At 40.6% G+C, this 20,509-nt stretch overlaps 1 protein-coding gene across 2 annotated transcripts in view; it reads left to right on the forward strand.

Moving 5' to 3' along the window:
• The window catches only part of cntn5 (contactin 5), a 108,475-nt gene that overhangs the window by 45,063 nt on the left and 42,903 nt on the right, over window positions 1-20,509 (forward strand). For both annotated transcript variants that reach the window (XM_069668104.1, XM_069668105.1), the window contains 5 exons: window positions 1,315-1,521; window positions 6,721-6,844; window positions 6,951-7,126; window positions 14,988-15,083; window positions 19,609-19,812. In XM_069668104.1, the coding sequence (XP_069524205.1) occupies window positions 1,315-1,521; window positions 6,721-6,844; window positions 6,951-7,126; window positions 14,988-15,083; window positions 19,609-19,812 (807 nt within the window). The remainder of the gene's footprint in view (window positions 1-1,314; window positions 1,522-6,720; window positions 6,845-6,950; window positions 7,127-14,987; window positions 15,084-19,608; window positions 19,813-20,509) is intronic.

The following is a 20,509-nucleotide window of genomic DNA, read 5'->3' on the forward strand; positions in this document are numbered from 1 at the left end:
TAATATGAATAGTGACAGCCTCAACGCTAGTTTACATTTCAGAGAGAATCTTATCGTGGACTCTTTTACTTTAAAGGAAGCGTTTTCTCTCCCGCTCTGTTAAACTTTCCATTTTATTCAATTTGAGCCTTTGATGACAGTGATTTCCACAATACAGAGAAAATGTTGTACCTTGAAAGAAGTGCATCTTTCGCCCGAGGCGTTATAGGTGTCTCTACATGATGGCAACATTATGTTAGATGCTACAGAATAAGACTGAAAGCTAAACAGGAGAGACTTGTCTTTCTAGAAATAGAGAATAAAAGATATCCAGATTAAGAATGGTTTTTAAGAATGGATTTCTTCATGGTGATGAAATTGTTGTTCTGTTGTGGTGATATTTAGGCTAAAAGACGGATACATTTATGCTCACTGAGGCTTTAAACCTCCGAATCTACACCTTGTTGCCTCCACACCGGATTTTCTGCAGGGATCTATTGCATCACAGATACTATGTCTGTTTTTCAACAATACGTGTTTTTTCTGCAGACTGCTGGAAAATCTTTCGAGGTTATTTTTTCAAGCATTTCAGTCAGAGCTGTCTCTGAATCGTGACACCCCCTTTTACTGCTGTCTCCACTCTTTTCTTTGCTCGAGTTCAGCAACATTTCTGGCCAGGAAAACATTTTTTTGGTTGTTTTTTTACTTCTATTGATACAGTAGCATGGGAGCTCATCAGTTTTATATAGGATGAGGATAGTACAAGAAGTACGATAGATTACAGAGGTCACAATATTATACTTTAATGGCTCAGTATTGGCGGTTCGACTCAAAAGCACGAGGCGGAAACCAGGTGAAGTTAAAAGTTCGCTTCGACTTGTGTAACAGCAGACAGTCAATGAAGATAAGGTAAAATTATTCAGTTAGGGATCAGGCAAATGAGCAGAAGTCCAAAAGGTAGGCAGGAGTTCAACGCTAACTTAAAAGCGCATAAGACGATGTGGCAGAGAATAAATGGAAATGGGCCGGTATAAATGCTGCGGGGCTTGTGGGGAAGAGGTGGACGGCGGAGGTCAGGTTATGGGAAATGGCAGAAACACAGCGGTGACCGCAGGGCAGGAGAGAGTTGCAGGATCTGAAATGACAGATTTGACATTTTAAAACATCCAGTTAGCATTTGCAGAATGCTTTCTCTCCATATGGACTCTGATTCAAGATAGGTTTCCGAGCATTCATCCACAACAGCATTTTTCAGGCCAAATGTTTGTCACCTCTAAGAAGCAGAATAATTTCACTGATATGTAACTCCCTGCTATGTCTCACCTTTTTTTCCAGACTTTGCAAGAGCGGTCGCAGCACGGCCGATATCATATGCAGCAGTATTACGAATGAAACCAGACAGCTCGTCAGTGCTGAACTCGCGCAGCAGACCTCGACAACACCACAGTGGTGGGCTGGTGACTCCTGACTGGCCTGCTTTCTCCAGTCACCCCCTGTCAGCCGTGAATCTGCCGGGCTCTCAGGAGGACTACAGGAGTGAAGGTAAAGCTAATGGTGCGCTCACACCTGCAGTTTGTTTGCACTTGTCTGAGCCAAAATGGAAAAGTTTTGCTTTTAGTTTGTTAAAGTTCATATTCTGTCTTGCAAACAAATTGTACAACAATAACGTCAAAACTAGCTCGTTAACAGGAACATATAGATACTTGTCTTCCTGCATACATTTCTTGTGAAGCAGACGTCAGGGATAATGAACACTCGTAGTATGATTTAAGCACTGTGGTGTTCATTATCTAAAAAGAAAAACGTCAGGAGACAGCAGATAATGAATATCAGGTTGTTTTGTTCGGCGTTATTGTTGGCGATCAAATGTCAGCATCTTCCCGTCTCTTCCGAGCGAGCGCTTCATTCTTGTGTCATTTCCATTCTCTGCTCCGACTAACTGCCTTGTATTCACAGCATGCTGGACTGAAACCTGAATTGTCAGTCCTAGTGTCACCTGGAGGTGCCACACGAGTTCAAATGCCATTGTTCTCACCTGCTGAAGTGAACCAAACTAAACCGTCTGACCCTCCAGAGTTTGAATAAAGCTCTCCAAACATGATTGGTGTGAATGCAGTCTGCTGTCTCTGCACTCCACCAACAGTCTCTGCTCGCACTTTGAGTGTGAAGGCTTCCTGCTCGTTTAGATTTGCTCTGGAAATGAATCTCACCTATCCATCATGGCTGTGCACGGTCTGCAGTGGCCGGGGTCGCGCCCTTTGTGAAATTGAAGAGGGATCATGGCAATATCCAGCTCTCTCTGTGTTCCTGTCAGTATGGAGGCTATAGATATGATGGATATCTTTGTCAAAAGGGAAGATTTAATACTCCAAACCCAGCATGGAAACACACCGCCATAAATCTACATGGGTCACTTGCTTACCTCCCGTCTTACAGTATGAGTAATTCTACAGGACATAATGACACATTGACGCTTTAATATGTGATTAATCACATCATGCTTATTGCTTATGAAGAGCTTAATTAATGAAAATCTGAAGTGGCTGCTGAATTTGCAAATATGATCTCAGCACACATTGGGAGTAATGAGTTAGCCCGACATGAAGCCGACACAGAGCGGGAACTGTGATACTCTTTTAGTCTTTGCTGTCTTTCTGCAGCCCCTCTGCCTTTCTGTCTCTTTTACTTTCAGACAGCATTATCACTATGTAGCCATAAAATGAGTTACATCACTATCACCAAGGTGAGAGTAATGTCTCTCCATTGTCAGTGGTGACATGAGCATTATACCATTGCACTGGATTGATGTTCAGTGGAGGAAATGCATGCCAAAAAGTAATGCACCTTTGGTGGCTTAAAGGGGATATTGCTTTTTTGGCTCTGTGACTGACAGATGGCCGTGGCACTTGAAGCTGAATGATTTAAACAACTTTCATGCTTGTGTATGTGTTTGGATTTTACACACACACACACACACACAGACACACAGACCATATGTCCTTAAGCCCAGAAACCTGTTTTAAATCCAACTCTTTAATGTTTTCAAATGGCCACAAAAATGTATTATGGGGGGCACAGCTCCATTCATTTAGCAAAACTGAAGCAATTAGTTGCAGCACAAAGCAGCCTTTCAGCCTTTCTGCAGTGTTTATCATGTGTTCATTTAGAGCTTGTTTAGCTGTGAAGCAGGACCACCGGTCAGGAAGGACTTTGACTTTCTTGTTGTTGTTTTGGCTTCGTGCTCCAGCTCTCTGGATACAAAATGAAACACTTACTTTGAAGTAATAGTGCCAAACTTTTGAGAGCTTTGGTTTTAGGATTTTTACATCCACATCAGATGTACGGAAGCCCTTAGGAGACATGCATCCATACATTTTATTTACTCAGTTTTCCCGTGATAACGAGTTATTCTTGTTCGTTTTCTCGAGATCTCGACTTATTTATCTCGTTATCACGAATAACGACGCAGCACCACCTTAACGTCAGATGATCATAACTCGTCTGCCCAGAGTTGTAAAAGCACAAAACAAACTTAGGCTTAACTGACCTCATTGGCGTGGGCATGTCCTGGTCTGTAACATCGCTCTTTTGTTTTCTAGATCGTCGGAAAATTATCCCGTTATCAAGTGAAAACCAGCTTTGTTTTCCCGAGATAATGAGAAAAATAGATCTCAAAAAGACATACAGAAATAACTCGTTATCACGGGAAAACTGAGTAAATAAAATGTATGGATGCATGTCCGCTAAGGGCTTCCGTACAGATGAGCATGGTGGGCATTGTAGTCCTTTTTGTGCCTCATCCCCAGATTTATGAGGGAAAAAAATCCAATTTAACAAACTGGAATTGGTGGTTTTAATGATACAAAAATAACAGATACATCTCTGCAGGTAGTTGATTCCTGTGACCCACAGACATCAGCAGACACTCGGTGCTGTCTCTTGTGATGCTCTGCTGGACCTTGAGAGTATTATCACTTCTTCCTTGTTGAAAAAGAAATTCAAGAAAATCAGGAGAAACCTTCCGGAATAGAAATGAGTTAACCACACATCATTAACTACACCACAAGCTACAGTAGAGAGCGGTAGGTGGAGCACGCTGGTGTTGTTCAGCGTCTGGATGGATGTATAGACGGGGCTGTGTAAAGAACTATAGAGATCTGGTGCTGCTGTTTAGGACTCGTAGCACTACAACCGCCGAATAGCTTTGCTTTATATGCACAGCAAGGTTTCCAGCTTAATATCGATTCATCTTCCTCCACTGATTAGGGTATTATTTCAAAAGCTTTTATTTCCCTGCGGAGCAGTAAATTGCTGACAAAGGGTTGGTGTGATTCTACTGAGAAAAAAAAACATTATTCTCTTTTTGTCATCACTCCTAAACAGTGGTAAGAACTCAAGGCTGCTAACTTGCATTGTTGTGTACTTTATGTACCACATAAAATGTATGTATGCAGCGTAATGAAATGCCAACTTATGTAAATGCTTATTATAATGACTTGTGTTTAAAACAGCATGAATATCGTAAGAGATTAGAGTGCTGTATCGGGCTGTCACATGTTAACACAAAGAGCACATCGCTATCTGTTCACTGGGCTTTACATCCGCCGTGCTTTCATTGTATCGTGGAGAACAAGTCTCCTGAAGAAAAGATGCAGTTGTCTTTCTCTGAGTCTGAGATGCAATATTCCTCGAAAACCTTCGACAATAAGTGCATCACTTGTGTGTTAACAGAAGACTAGATCAAAGAGTAGAGCACTCACAAGAAAGTGGATAGAATTGCAATAAGGATCGTCGAGCAGAAAATAGTGGAACTGCAAACATATCAGTATGCGGCCGCGTGTGTACCTTAGATCAGGAAACAATGTGGTTTAAGTGTAGGCATGCTCAAAGGTATTAAATAGCATTTCTCAAAATTTCTTCATGAGCATTTTTAATTCAGGTTTGGATTAGGGCTTGGCAATATGACAATATATATCATATATATATGAAAAATGTTTTTTTATATCGTCTCTCTCGTGATGTCACAAAACAAGCAGCTGAACTGCTTCGCGGCAATTTTTTACGTCATTTTGACAACACTATACAGTCTAATCCTTACACTGGGAGTGAACCTGGAGCGAACCATAGAGGGAGGCGCTGTTTATTAACATGGACAGAAAAGGACTCAGTATTTAGTTCACACAGGATTACCCAAAAAATCGGCTTTACAATGTGGTTATTTCATATAGACTAATTATTGTTAAATTTCCAGAAAACCTCCTATATCGGGATGTATATCGTTATTGAGATATGAAAAATCCTATATTGTGATATAGGATTTTGGCCACATCGCCCAGCCCTAACTGCAGTTGTCATTTCTGCTAGAAGTCAGGATTATCCCAACGTCATTGTTTACTGCCACTGAAAAACATTTAATCTGCAGTTCTGACAATGATGTTCTAATACATGTTTTGAAACTGGTTGATCAGTGTTTTATACAAATCTCTCTGTCTCTCTGGTCGTCTGAGTATATGATGGTGATGTTTTGATAGAGATTAACCATGCTCGGTCCATTGAATGAGGGAGCTCTGACTCCTGTTTCCCTGCGTGTCCCGGCTGCATCGCGCCCTTCCAGCTACAAAAACACCAAAGTTTAGCAGCACTCCTGTTGCAAACCACAGTTGGTGGTGCACTTGATGTTGCCTTAAATAATGCTCCCCATGTCAAATTCTATATGTTTTGCATATAATATTTGGTTCATTTGTACACTGTATCATTAAGTTATATCGCATTAATGCCCAAAGGTAAGAGCTACTTCCAGAGGGTATCTGTTTACTTTACGTTTAAATTACCAATGACATTTTGCCAGTAGAGAAGGTAAAAATAGAGGCCTGCCACAGATGATTAGGAGGAAAGTAAACAAAGTAGACAATTTCTGTCAGACGACGAAGTCTGACAGAAAAAGGAAAAACTGTGTTTCTTTATTTCCTTTCTGACAAATAACAGATTTCCTTTGTTCAGTGGTGGAGTGGTGAAATGATTATGTGAACGGACTGAAATACATCAGCAAGGAGACATTTGTTTTATACAGATGTGTTACACTGGATACGCTGTTTGATCATAAAATCACATGATTTCATTTCGTCCGTTTAAATTAAGCTGTAATAATAAAGGAAACGTGCCTTTAATTTGAAATATGAAGTGGCAAACAAGCTTCATTGTTCTGGCTTATATCCCTGTTTGTTAGGCCCCAGTGTGTCGAGGCTTATGTCACAGGGTTGTTGGCTCAGAGTTTTGCCCTGCAGCGAAACAACACTGAGTCCAACACACGTGAAAGTAATTAGCTGCTAGCTTAAAGGTCAAACATGAAGGTGTGATATTTCTGTCATCATATGACTCATGTCCAAACAGGTAAACTGTGACATCATTTTTAACTCTGCAACACATTATTTCTCCTTTAACCTCCAGGCTTTAAGGGTTACTAGTTATACAGCACATCGCACTAGTGTCATCACCTGTGGTCAGCTGCAGAACGCTGTGCTGGTTATTCTAACAGTCTATGTTGTCTATTATAATTCCATCGCACTTTGGAGCTGTACATTTCCTTATCTCTTGTTTGCTAGAATGGATGTGGGCAGGAAATATGCACTAGCGATAACCAACCTGGGGAATAATAGAAAAGGTAATTGGATGTTAAAACTGAGTGGCACTCCTGTTGTGATAATTGCAACCGCTCTTGTCTTTCTCTTTTTTCTCTCACAGAGAGTGAAGAGTTTGGACCTGTTTTTACCCAGGAGCCAGACGATGTTATTTTTCCTTTGGATTCCGATGAAAAGAAAGTAGTGATGCACTGTGAAGCGCGGGGGAATCCACCACCCACATACAGGTGTGACATTTTTTGGTCTCCTGATTGCAGTCCTACATTTACCGCTCATTTGCCTGTCATTCATCAGAAATGTATTTAAATCTCCTTTTCTCCTCCTGTTTTTCAGTTGGTACATCAATCGGACAGAAGTAGACGCGGAGGCAGATTATCGCTACAGCTTCATTGATGGAAATTTGATTATTAACAATGCAAGCGAGATCAATGACTTTGGGAAGTACCAGTGCAAGGCAGAGAACAGCTTTGGGACGGTGCTAAGTCGAGACGCTCTTCTACAGTTTGCATGTGAGTGGACTTTTTATTTACTATTCTATTTATTTAAGAACACAAGATCTAATGATATATAAGATGAACTTTTTACCCTGAAGAACGCGACTCTCGTGTGACACATATAATTAGCTCTGCGGTCTTTGTCTCTCAGTGAGTCAAAATAAACATGTTTGGTTGCAGGGGTAAATAAACACCACACTATCTACTGTAAGGGTTTGCTGCTGAGTTTAGCTCCCAGCGGCTCCATCTGATACTGTTGGGTTTCACTGCTAACAGGGTATGTGCCCTCAAATGCCATGTCTCAATGGTAAATGAGAGCAAAAAGCACATTTCTTCTCCCAGTAATCCCCTGGCCTAACTCCAAAACATCATCACTGGCTGAGGCAGCACACGGAGAGACCAGGGGCTCTGCGCTCAGAGGAAAATGTGTTGTTGGTTTTCTCTTCAGTTTTCCTCAAGAGCAATGACCAGAACCGCCTTATTGGCATCTCCACAGGGAGATTACCGGCCTCTCTCACCGAGCTGTTGATAGAAAGTATAGTACATGGTCTTATGTGTTGTTATGGGGGCTTACAGTAGTTACAGGAACGACTTGGGGAACAAAAGGCTTGATTAGCCTGAAACTATGTAAAAAGGAATGCAAACTTGTTTCATAGCACGATTTAAAGTAAAGGCATTCATGAACTCGCTTGTGTTTTTTTCTCTCAGAAAGTTTCATGTTTATCAGCAAAATCAAAAAAGTGAAGATAAATCAGTAGAAGACCTGTCCTAAATTAAATATAAGCCAGACTGTGTTGGCAGGCAGACATGCCCAGATGGTAAAGCACAGACACACGCTTCAAAAAGAGTGCTGCTAGTTTCAGAGGGACAGAAGCTGCACCTCAACATGTACCTTCATCTGTCCTCTTAACCAGTCAGATCTGTTCCTCCCCCTCTCTTCACTTCAGTGTCAAATCAGCCTATAAAAATGTGAGCCTGAGACAGTCTTTATGACAAATTGAACTTAGCCTGAGAATGAGCAATGTAACATGTAGGCACTCATTTATTCGTCCAAGCTTCAAGCTGAGATATGGGGATCTATTTTTAGTTTGGCATAAATACTGTACATTTGCTTGACACTATGTTATCCATCAGATTCATAGTGCTGAACTGCAAGATTCAAGTATGGTAATATTTCTATGGGATCACTGTGCTGTTTTACAGTGCACCTTCACCACTGCGCATTTCAGCTGCATAGGTTTGAGTTTCTGCAGGTACCTTTCATTTCTGCAGCTGAATCAGATGAAACTGTTGCTTATTCTGTGCAATTAGGGAAAAAAGCTACGGTAACCACACATGAGTCATTAATGCAAATGGAGCATTTGTTGTTTACTGTTTAGTTGCATTTAAATGATTAACGCCTAAAGCTAATGCTGATAAAGAATGACGTCACAGTGAAATAAAGTACCCTCATTTCAACAACAGCAACCGAGCAGCAGCCAACATGACATTTCAAGTATCTTAGTTTGGCTCTTTGGCGGCACCCATGGTGATAAACGATAATTGCAGGAGCACACTTCCGAGATATCCAGACAGTGCTGCATGTGTGACGTCCACGGTTGGCTCCGGTTGTAACTCTATATTTTCCTGGCTGACGGTCGCTTTCCTTTTCAGACTGTTTGCCTTCATCTGAGCGTCGAGTTTGTTTCTTTTTCTTTGGATTTTCACTTGTTGTTGAAGTTGTATCTGTAGTCATCCATCTTTTCTTTGTTTGTTCAGCCATAGTAGATTACTGTTTACTCGCAAGACTTACAGAGAGCGGAAAAGCAGCCGCTTAGCTCCGCCTACCCTCTCTGGCAGACCAACCACTGCTGGCTAATGGAAAACGTGTCACTAACTGGGCGCCGCTTGGGATTTTTGTAGTCTGTAATACTGCAAATGCAAAGGCTTTCATCAGTGGGCCATAGGCTCAGTCACCATTGTGTTACCTCATGCAGTGATAGATAGTGATATAACAGATCTTCGAGATTATTACTTTAAGATGCATCACATCCTAGCACCTAAAATAATTCTTAATGAATTGAGATAATATACATTTCATTCAAAATCAATGCAATTTGCATCCAGTTATTTAGAGTCATTGCATTATTTTGATGTGTGCCTTGACAGACATTTTTGAGTCTTAGAGCTTTTTATGCTCCAGCATGTGGTGCGTTGGTGCGTCTTGGGTCAGGTTTGGTTGATTGGCAGGTGTATCAGCTGAGAGGATGGCCACTTGTCCGTCACACATGACATTCACCCGAGCCACCTTTGCACAAAATTGGATTTTCTTCTCCCAATAACAGAGTGGTCAGTGGGTCTCCTGTCGTTGGGGGCGTGACAGAGCGTAATGTGGAAAGCTGCAGCACAGACAGACGGGGCCAGGTAAACGGTATCACAGCAAAATAGCCTCTAATCGCCTCTAAAATTCCATCATTACTATTCAACACCTTTTGACAAATCACATCATTTACTTGCAGTGCAGCAACTTTTGTGTGGCCTCGGGGTTCAGAGCCACGGTCCTAAAATATCACTCACTGAATAAACATGTGGAGCTGTCTCAGTTGTACTACTGAGTCAGCAACAGATCTTTCATCTCACCACCTGTTGTGGTGAAACCTGAAATCTCTGTGTGTAATGTTGGCGCATAGCGTCATCATACAGTTCAAGAAACACTGACAGTTTTCTGCTGTATATGAGGACCAAAGCCAGCAGTTTTATTGTTTCCTTTAGTTAGCTTAACTTGGCTCAATAAATGTTGCTGCCCACTCAACTTTAATAAACTGTATTCAGTTAACCTGTCCCGTTTCATCCCATTAAATCTATATTTCCTTTAATTGTATCCATGGCTGTTTAGCGTATGACACATTATTGTGTCTATTGTGGCTTCATGCAGTACAAATATTCAGCGGCATCACTGTGTAATAGTCTCATACTCAGTCTACATTTCTTCAAAATGCGACCCTTCAAAGGCTAGCCACAGAAACAAAGAGCGGTGCCCTGCAGCACACATTTAGATGCAGAACCTTCCCTCTCTCTTTCAGCATAACAAATGGTGGGTATTTATCACTCAGCGTGGAGCTCAACTTTTTTGTTCCCTTTTCATGTTGGCACTGCACATTTTCAAGCTTTCACACAGTTGTCCACTGCTTTAACTAGCTCAGATACACATGAGCAATTCTGTTCCACATAAACTCTGTATTTTAAAGGCGTTATTACATGCCTTTTTTATGTTAAGACTTGAAATGAAATGGTAAACTTATTTGACTCGTGTCACAATCCGCTACATCAGTCAGTCAGCAGGCTCCTCGTTAGTCTTTATTTAGATGGGGACAATTATCCTCTCAAATAGACGTGGTTAAAAATAACATTGTTTATTTTTTTAGCTTGAGAGGGCTAAATAAATTAGCTGGCTGGCCTGAATGATTTTGCAGGGTTTGGCAGAGGTTGACATTGAATGCCTGTGCAGCACTCCTTTGTACCCTGTAGTCCAGGAGGTTGTTAAGTCAAGCAGGCAGCCTGAACGCTGCCCTGATGCAGGGAATCAGGGGAGAGGTACAGTGGACAAGATAGAGTGAATAAGGAAATGTTCAGTCAGGACTTATATTCTGTCCACTGGTCGTGTACTCCGCTCCAAAGATGTTTCACTAGGATGCTTTTTTTCTCTCTCTCTTTGTTTTGAAATTCTGAGCTGCTGAACTCACACTCGGGCTGTTTTTCAGCCGTGACTTTGAAGGCAGCAGGCAGAAAGGAGGCCTCTGATCTTTCTCCCCAAAGACTTCTCCTCTCTCTGCAGACGTGAGTCTGGCTGCGGCTCAGGTATCGAGCCACTCTGAGCTGTACAGTAGTAATGAAATTAACGGGATGCTTTGACTTGAGCACTGGAAGACCCACACACACGCCCCTCTCTGAAATGTTCCACAAACCTGAAATGATCTGTAGTTAATGCCCATTGATTGAATTGAAGCTCATTTTGAAATACATAATGAGCATTGAGCACCTGCTCCCGTGCTTGCTGCAAATTTCATCACTGCATTTCAGGATTTTAAACATTTATATGGACATATGTTGACTTGTAATTTTTGAGGATGCTTTAATGACCGTGCTGTTTTTACATTATTAAAATGTCTTTAATATTGATTCACTTACAGAGCTGTAGTTTGCAGGGGACATGATAGGTCAGTGAGAGTTTAATCTGAGCCTCATCTCCTGGTTCCATTACATATGAATGCTTCAAATATTGATGTGTTATTTGGGAATGACTGGAACACCTGCTCGGTCTTCATTTGTTTATTTATATTTACATATTAAGTGATCGTTTCCTGTGGTGCCTCCATAATGCACTTCTCTCTGCAATCAAACAGTATTATTGGTTTATGTTTGTGATTTTTTTTGTCCCTGTTTTTCTCTGTTCGGGTGGCTATTACTGCTAACCATGACTTATTTATTCCAGAACAAGCAGTGTTGCTGCTGCCTGAAATGTGAAATGTGTAATTTCTTCTGGGCCTGGAGATGTTTTCCTGGAGAGGCCCCCATTACTGGTCGTGAGCAGAAACAGCGTAATGGGTCTCTTAAACTGGATGTACTGTAACCTAGGTTGAAGTGTTACCATGCTATGGCAGTTGGTGGTTTTCAGTAGCAAAATTGTCATACATAAAGATTAGAATTAAAGTGACTTTTGTTTCCAGATTATCTAGCCTGGCTGAATAATTGAAGCAGAGGGAACATCTACAGAAACACATACACAGTACTAGAGCTGGGCGATATGGAAAAACTCCTATATCATGATATAGATTATATCCTGTGTGAATTAAACACCTGACAAATAAAAAGTATTTTCTTATTTTATTGAGAACTTTAGTGCAAATTTAAGCATGAAAAATATATAACATATAGCCCTAGCCTTCAATATGAAAATGTAAAGTATTGATCTCAGACATCTTCATTATTTACATTGCTTAGATAAGTCTTTACCTTCTATGTCAGTAGATTGAAGATGTATTTATGCTGCCATCGTCTAGTTGATAATTTAAGCTGCAGTAGAAAACATTTATCCATGATAACTCATAAGTGATCTTTGAATTCAGAAGGAAAAAGAGGTAGAAGGAGGCTTCTCTGTCAAACATGTCAGGCCACTGACAGCTTCTGTTGAATTAATAATTAACATGGTGAATATCAGCAGCTCTCTTTCCCTGTGGCAGGTTGTTAGCACAAATAAATCCGCACTTGTCAAACATAGCAAATAAGCCGAGATGATGTGATCCAGTGTCGCCAGGATAGCAGTGCAACACAACTAGAATTAAAGAACCAGCTCGTAAGCCCCTAGCTTGAATGTTGGAACCAAACATTGTATTGACAGTCCAATCTGTTGGTAATCAATGTAAGGTAAAAGGTTCAGTCGATCATAGTTCATCTGAATTACATTGGGAGCTGAGAGAAAGTATCCACAGTCAGCGTTATCTTACTAATTTAAGCTCTGTGTATTGTTCTGCAGAGCTGAGCTGTTCGGGTTATTCAGGATCTGTCTTGTTTTAACTCAGGCAGGGGTCGGCGTGGCAGATTGTGCTGTGAATTGAATCCAGGTTGTATGACAGGCCGCTCCTCTGGTTGATTTTGCAGAAAATCTGCAGCATACCACATTAAATATTTACTCTTCCTCCTATTCGTTTGGACATAGTTGAGCTTATTCTTAGCAGTTTTAAATGCCTCAGATTTACCTTCTGTTTGCTCCCTTTTTTAATTCATGTTATCGTCTTTTTTCCTCGTGAATGTTTTAAAAAGTTGCGTGACCAGAATATAAAACGTTGCTCCTCAGTGCTTTAATGAGGAGAAAAAGAGAGTGATGTTCAGAAAAATAAAGAAATACACTTTGACAGGAAATTGACCGGGTGTTACATTTTAAGATGAAGGCCATGAGCCGCGATCGTTATTAAATGTGCCAGAAATTTAAAAGAAACGCAGGTTTCACAAGTCACTCGGAGGCATAATTATCCAACAGTTCCAGGGTGATGGTAAACACTGCCCCTCAAAGTGATGAAATGGAAGTGGTGGAGACACGGGGACCCGCCCTGGGTCAGCAGCCTGTCGCTTGTTTTCCATGCTTTGGCATCGCTTCAACTAGAAATTAAACATGCAGCATTAGGACGGGGAAGGCTGCAGCTCTGGGATCCAAATTAAGTCTGCTTTGTTCTACTTCCACTGAAAAACAACGAGGTGAAAACAAAACCTGCCACATTAATTCATCCAGAATAATCAGTAAAGAAGCTCATTAAAATAATATTACAGTTTATTTATTCTAACAAGTAATTTAAATTGTAGAGCATAGATTCAGTGGTCTTATTGATTCTTACAAACAGCAGGACAGCTCTGATGTTAACTGAGAAAAACATCTAACCTTAAAGTTGTAATCTCGAAGATCTCTTTGGCGACACCTATGGTGATAAACAGTAATTGCAGGAGCACACTTCCCAGATATCCAGGCAGTGCTGCATGTGTGATGTCCACGGTTGGCTCCGGTTGTAACTCTTGATTTTCCTGGCTGACGGTCGCTTTCCTTTTTAGACTGTTTGCCTTCATCTGAGCATCGAGTTTGTTTCTTTTTCTTTGGATTCTCACTTATTTTTGAAGTTGTATCTGCAGGCATCGACCTTTTCTTTGTTTGTTCAGCCATAGTAGATTACTGTTTACTCGCAACAATTGCAAAGCTTTTCGATATTCTTCCACGAAAGTCGCCACAGACACCCGGTCTGTAATACTGCAAATACAAAGGCTTTCATCGGTGGGCCATAGGCTCAATCACCATTGTGTTTCCTCATTCAGCGATAGATAGAGACTTGACAGACATTTATTTAAATGAAAATCTTTGAGATTATCACTTTAACTCAGTCTGCAGTTCGACGCCAGTTAAAAAAAAAGACTGTTATCATAAAGTCAAACAAGAGCAGCTGAGTATGTTTAAGTACTGACTCTGACTCAGTGTTTTGTTGTGTATAAAGTCATTTGTCCTTCAACCACTAGCAACAGCCTCTGTTGTTATGAAGACACAAAACATTCACAGGGCTTTCTCTTACATACATGCTGTCTGCCCCTTACAATCAAATCCCCAGAAATGAACAGATAGTAAAGATAAGGAGAGTCCAGAAAATGCAGAACGTAAAATAAAATCTTCATGATAATCCCAATTCATGTCCTCTAAAGAAAGGTGTCAACCATTAACATTATATATTGTTAACTTATTTGTAACATTTCTTAAAAACCTTTTTACAACATGTCAACTAAAACTAAAAAAGACGTGCAAGTGGAAACGATAATCTACTCTGTTCATAATACAGCACCACAGCATCACAGCGCTTATTCTACATGACAACAGCTGTCAGGGCTTCCCTGTCTCTTCCATCTCGCCCAGGCTTCTTCAGGTTAATTCAATTTCGAGGTGTTGGATGGGCATGTAAACCATTTGATGCCATAAACCCATTATTAATGTTGACTTTTTTTTATCCAGGAGCCAAAGCTTAATCAACTACCTTTAGGTGCTTAACCTCAACCATTGTATAACCATTGTTAAGGTTAATCACTGTGCAGGCAACCAGTGGGAGTTTAGTGCTGCTACAAGGACGAGAAGCCTGAGTGCAATCGATTGTTTGTGAACACACGACTGAACTAAAGGTACGGCCATGAGGAATCAAACAATGGACAGAAACTTTGTCCTTGTACCTTGTAAGTGCGTTAATGCATTACATTATATAAACCATATATAGAAGTTAACTGCAGGGAATAAACTTTCTTCCTCCTTCCAAATGACTCCTCATATCTGTTATGATTTCTGTACTGTTAAGCTTCTCTCTCCGTGTTGTTCCAGATCTGGGTGCGTTCAGTGGGAAGACCAGAGGTGGGGTTTCTGTGCGTGAAGGCCAGGGTGTGGTGCTCATGTGTACCCCTCCTCCTCACTCACCAGGTAAGAGACACAGACACAATAACATATTTTCCTTTCTTCACCACATTTGGGATTGTCTGTAAGCCATCACAGTACATCTGGATTTCTATGACATAATGTTTTTATTACTGTTTGAAGTGCCAAGGTGAATGATGTTCCCATTATTTATTTATAGCATTGTGTTTTGATGGTTGTTTTTGTACCCGTTTGTTCTCCTCTCCATCCATTCAAGCTAGTGAATGATGAGTGCGATAAGTCATAGCGACAACAGAGCCCGAGCACAGATTCTCAGAGATCAAATTTGCTGGATCATTAGAATTGGAAAGAAATGTTACACAGCCAATTATTTCCCATAGGCAGAGCATAGGCACCGCTCTTTAATGGCATATTTTGAATATCCCTCTCTGCAGTTGTCCTCTAATGTAAGCTCTTATGTGAGCCATGAATCATCCCGGCTTTCTGTTTGCATCAGCTGCACTGCACCCATGGGAGTGTTTGCCAAGTGCTCTTCAGCACCCGCTTCCATTTCTGGATGCCTTTTTGAATGACATGATAGCAGCCAGAGAGTCAGTGACAGAGAAGCAGATAAAACAAAGAGACGATTAATGATTAATGATGCCTAATGATTGACAGATTAAAGTGTAGTGCAGACGATTGTCATCCTCCAAGTTCTCCATCAATCACAGCACAGCTGTTGCCTTTGCTCCAGGTGTATGCAGGTTTTTATATGCTGCATTTACAGGTCTAACCACAGTACACACATGCCTTTATTTCTGCAGCCTAACCAAGCCTTTCTCTTGGATGGTTCAAAGTGTGACTGACATAAAATTAGAGTCAAACAGTGGATGTGATGTTATGGAGTGAGATCTGTGTAATAGAAATAGTGATTTTCTGTCATTTAGGGTTTGTTACAGTCTTTCTGCTGTAAGCTGTAAAATTGACCAAGGTTTCATTCATGATGACATTCTGTAAGACCCCTGTGTAGCTTGTATTAGATTGACCCACTGGATCAATACTGAATATGTTATATAAATAATCAGCCATCCGTTAAAAGTGCAATTTACAACAATGAGATTTAACATCAGATATCATCGCATACCCTCTATTAAAACTCTGGTGTGGCAGAACGCTGGAGTCATTTTTAATACTTTAATCAGTGCTTTCTTTTTTCTTTTGTCTGAATGGAGTCAGTAGATTAACTGTGACGGACTGTGGAATCAGCATTTTATGAGCCAAAGATGGTAAACAAATGAGAAAAGACATGAAAGATCAGATCAACAAACTAAACTCAGAGTAGAAATTTCTGCCGTGTAGCAGCATCGCAACAATAAAGAGCAGCTCCAGTCATGTTTTCGGACATATGAAACGCTCTGCTTGAAATAATCTCCTCCTTCTCCCTCATTAACTATTCCTGAATCTGCATAGGCCCCACCCACTATGCACTGTGTTTCTCCTTTGGTAAAGTCACAGCCGAAAACAAAACACGTCTCTGCCATCGTTTAGCGGCAACTTGTTGAAACTAGCTAGCTTGAAATGTAGTTATTAGTAGTAGTAACGTTAACGTTAGCAGTCAGTAGTGAGTTTGCAAAAATGACAATGACGGTTATAGCTGGCTTGCACATCGCCGAAGTGGTTGCCATAGGTTACACATAATGATATGCATAGCGTCGCCCCGTCCATTAGTCGGATTGGCTCCTTAGGTTTGTGATGTCTCAAACCTGCCAATCTGAAAACGTGTTGTTCAGCCTGTCCTTGGTACACTACAGTTTAAAAGCAGACATTTTGTCCCTTATGTGTCTTGTAGCACATGAAGAACACCACATGGAGATCTTTACAAGGTTAAACACTTGATTTTCAGTGGAGGGGGGGCTTTAAAGAAATTACAACCTAAGGTTTTTAAAGGTTTCCTGTACTTGTCACTGTGTTTATGTTGTAAAACGCATTAAACTGATAACCAAAGCAAGACACAAAGTTCCTGCTTTGAACTAGATGAACAGAACAAGATGTCTATGAAGGATCTCAGTCATCCAGGTCATTGTAATTCTAAGCATAATCCAAAAGGCAACTGGACTTGGTTCAATTACTTCAAACAAGTCCAGTTGCCTTCTGGATTAATCTTAGAATCTAGTTAACAAACTCGAACCTGCTATTGATAAAAACCTTGCAAAAAGAAAATCTAAATTTTGAGTATATTTATATACAAACAGTCTCATAATACCACACTCCACTCAGAAAGCTAGCAGTTTTTAGGCCACCTGTCAGATATACAGCAGATTATAACATAGTGAGAACATTTACGTCTCAGAGACTGGTTAATGGCCGGCCAGCCTAAAGAGGCTGTTCAGCCTTTATTTCGATGCCTATTTCTCACGGCCACAGAATAAACTCAAACACATATTACAGGTAGATTATAATTTATTTCTTTAACGTCGCTGCCATGAAATGAAAAATGATCTCCAACAACTAAAACGTTTTTTGAAAATGCCACAGATGTAGAATTTGCCTGTGTGATGAATGCCTCGGTGAGTCAGAGCGTGTCATAAATGAGATTCATACTGTATGGGGAGTGTTCAACGATGTTTGGGTTAAATTGGTTGTGGGAGGGCTCAAAGACATTAAAATGACACTTAAATTAGATAGGTCTCATGAGTGAAAATAATTTGGAGTCACTGAGATGTGAAAAGTTTATTATTTTCCATTTCATGGCTTTGAGCGCTCAGTTTTTATGCGTCTTTGGTAAATAGTTTTACTTTTATGAAGCTGGTGTGTGATGACCTTTGAATGAAACCTACTGGAACTGTGGTGTCTTTGCAAAAAGAAAGTCTTTGTTGAAAATAATATTGTCCTTAATGCTGTGTTACGTTTTATTAAGTACAGTCGGTCTAGTTAATGTTGTAGCTCACAGTCTGGATTACAGCTGTGTGCCCCACGCCGGTTCCTCCATCCCTCCCCCCTCTCATTCTTCCTTTAAAGTAGTCCTGTCGTTAAAGAGATGCTGACTTTGCAAATTGATTTATTGACATATATTATTTGACAAGTGTTCTGCATTTGTTTGTTTTTTTCCTCGTTGCAGTCACCAGCTTTGAGCTTACATCAGTGTTGGACAGAGTGATCTGAGCGTCTTTGAAACAGCAGTTATTCATTATTTACCGAGAGGACATTAATAGTTTAAAGAAGTCTTTTCAGAACAGACAGATTACGGATGCAGAATCAAAGAGTTGTGAAACATTGTTAGGAAAATGTAATGGATTAATTTGTCACAGGGTTTGACAGTCATCTTTTTTTTCAAATTTTGATGAATGGTTTTGTAGAACTGTGTTGAGCACAATAGCAAACAGCATGGTGTCAAAGTCTGCTCTATGTTCGTCATCATCCATCTATCCACCCGTCCGTTTTATCACCCACTTATTTCTATCCAGGGTCACTTTGATGACTGTTTCTCGCTCTTTTTTTCTGCAAACCCACATATTTTGTTTAAAGCATTGTGTAACCTTCTTTTGGAGCAATTTAATTGGTATATCAGCAAATGTCGTAAGAATACTAAACACTGAAGAACATCTGTGCTGCCAAGTGTGCCAGGGATCAGGAGTTTAGATCCTACACACTAACACACATTGTTCATGACTAAAATATAAGCCTCGATATGGATATGGAAGTAGATTAATTATCTTTAAATGATTATAAGCTGTCAAATCCTTTTCTGTGCAGTGCCTTTTTTCTTTACTAGATTATATATGAGTCAGAGGGAGAACTGCTCCTGTTGTTTAATCAGCCTTCACACACATGCACACGCACAACAAAGCTCACTGGAATCAGTCCACCCTGGAATCTCAGTTTTTAAAGGGGCCACATCTTTTGGATGGATATTCTATCTATTTTCATGGGTTTCACATTTTTGGGTGTTTATTGTTCACAGTGAAAAAGTGAAAACTGCATAATTCTGTTTTTCCAGAATTACTTTTTAAAACCTCGCCTCTGAAATGGGCGGTTCAGAACAGCTGCAGGTTTCTACGTAGAACCTTGCTGTCACTGAAATCGACCAATCGTCATTCACTGTCATTCACCTCAGGCTGCCTTCTTGCACGAGCTTGTAGTCAAGTCTTTGTCAAGATTTCAACTTACCATTCTGATACCTCCTGGCGATTCTGGCTCGTACATATAAGTCGAATAACCGATCCTAGAGCGGCCATGTTTTCTACAACTTTGGAATGACTTTGGAATTAAATACTGTCAGCCAATCAGGGCTAAGGTTTGACCTTTGAATGGCAAAACAGCTTCAGAAGGAAGAAGAGGCTCCGAAAATTATTACATTAATATATGTGAACAATTTTTAATACAAAACAAACTTTACCAACATGATTCAAAAACACATTAAAATAATAGAAAAATGTATTGCATAGCTAAAATATTACCCCTTTAAGGACCAGTTTGACCTCTCTGATGGTATCATCACTTACCCTAGCTCAGTAAGGCTCTTTGTAATGATTACCTTTTTATCTGAAGTCCAGACTTTCTATATTTTACAGTTCTCTGTTTGCTTTTCCAGAGATCATCTACAGCTGGGTGTTTAACGAGTTCCCCTCCTTCGTTGCTGAGGACAGTCGGCGCTTCATCTCCCAGGATACAGGAAACCTGTACATCTCCAAAGTGCAACCCTCTGACGTAGGAAGCTACATCTGTCTGGTGAAGAACACGGTTACAAACGCAAGGGTGCTGAGCCCTCCAACACCTCTAACACTGAAAACCGACGGTGAGGCTCTCTCTGTTCATTTAAAAGCATGAAAATATTTAGTTTTTTCATTATTTTCAGATCAGCAGTGCTTCCTCCCTCTGAAGTTGTTTAGCACGCATGAAAATCTGAAAGCATATTTTATATTCCACTGGTACATTTTAGTTTTATAATAATGCATTTGGAGAAACCTTTCCGGATCGGATAGGTTAATAATAGTTCTGCTTTCAGCTGGGCCTCCTGTTGGTGGGGGGGCGTTATGAATTCCATACACACCGTAAATAGATAGTGAGCAATGCTTTAACATTAGTGTGGGGAGTCTTCTTCGCTCACAATGTGCTTTGGTGAAACTGGCCATCAGGGAAATCATTTTCCAGCATAAAATTAACTGAATCAATGGCCCTTGCTGTGGATGAGATTTCGCTCTTTTATACTGGCCTCTCAGGAGCCATGCTGTGAAGCCGTTTGTTGGGTTCAGGTGTGGATTTCACCTACAGGCTTTTTACATCTGACTACACAGGGAAACGTCCGTCACTTCACACAGGTGCCTGTCATTGTCAAGGTTTCAAACAGCCACTGAGATTACGTCCCCGGTGAAGCTGTGAAAGGGCCTCTGTGCCTCGGAACCAGGTTTGCTCCAAACGTTGCAACACAGATTTACCTCTTTAGGATTACATCCCTTCCAGCAAGATTACTACTCTGTATTTGCATAACCTTG

The sequence above is a fragment of the Semicossyphus pulcher genome, unplaced genomic scaffold (genome assembly GCF_022749685.1).
Source record: "Semicossyphus pulcher isolate SPU_LCO1_2020_fin unplaced genomic scaffold, fSemPul1.0.p SCAF_19, whole genome shotgun sequence".
In the NCBI taxonomy this organism is placed as follows: domain Eukaryota; kingdom Metazoa; phylum Chordata; class Actinopteri; order Labriformes; family Labridae; genus Semicossyphus; species Semicossyphus pulcher.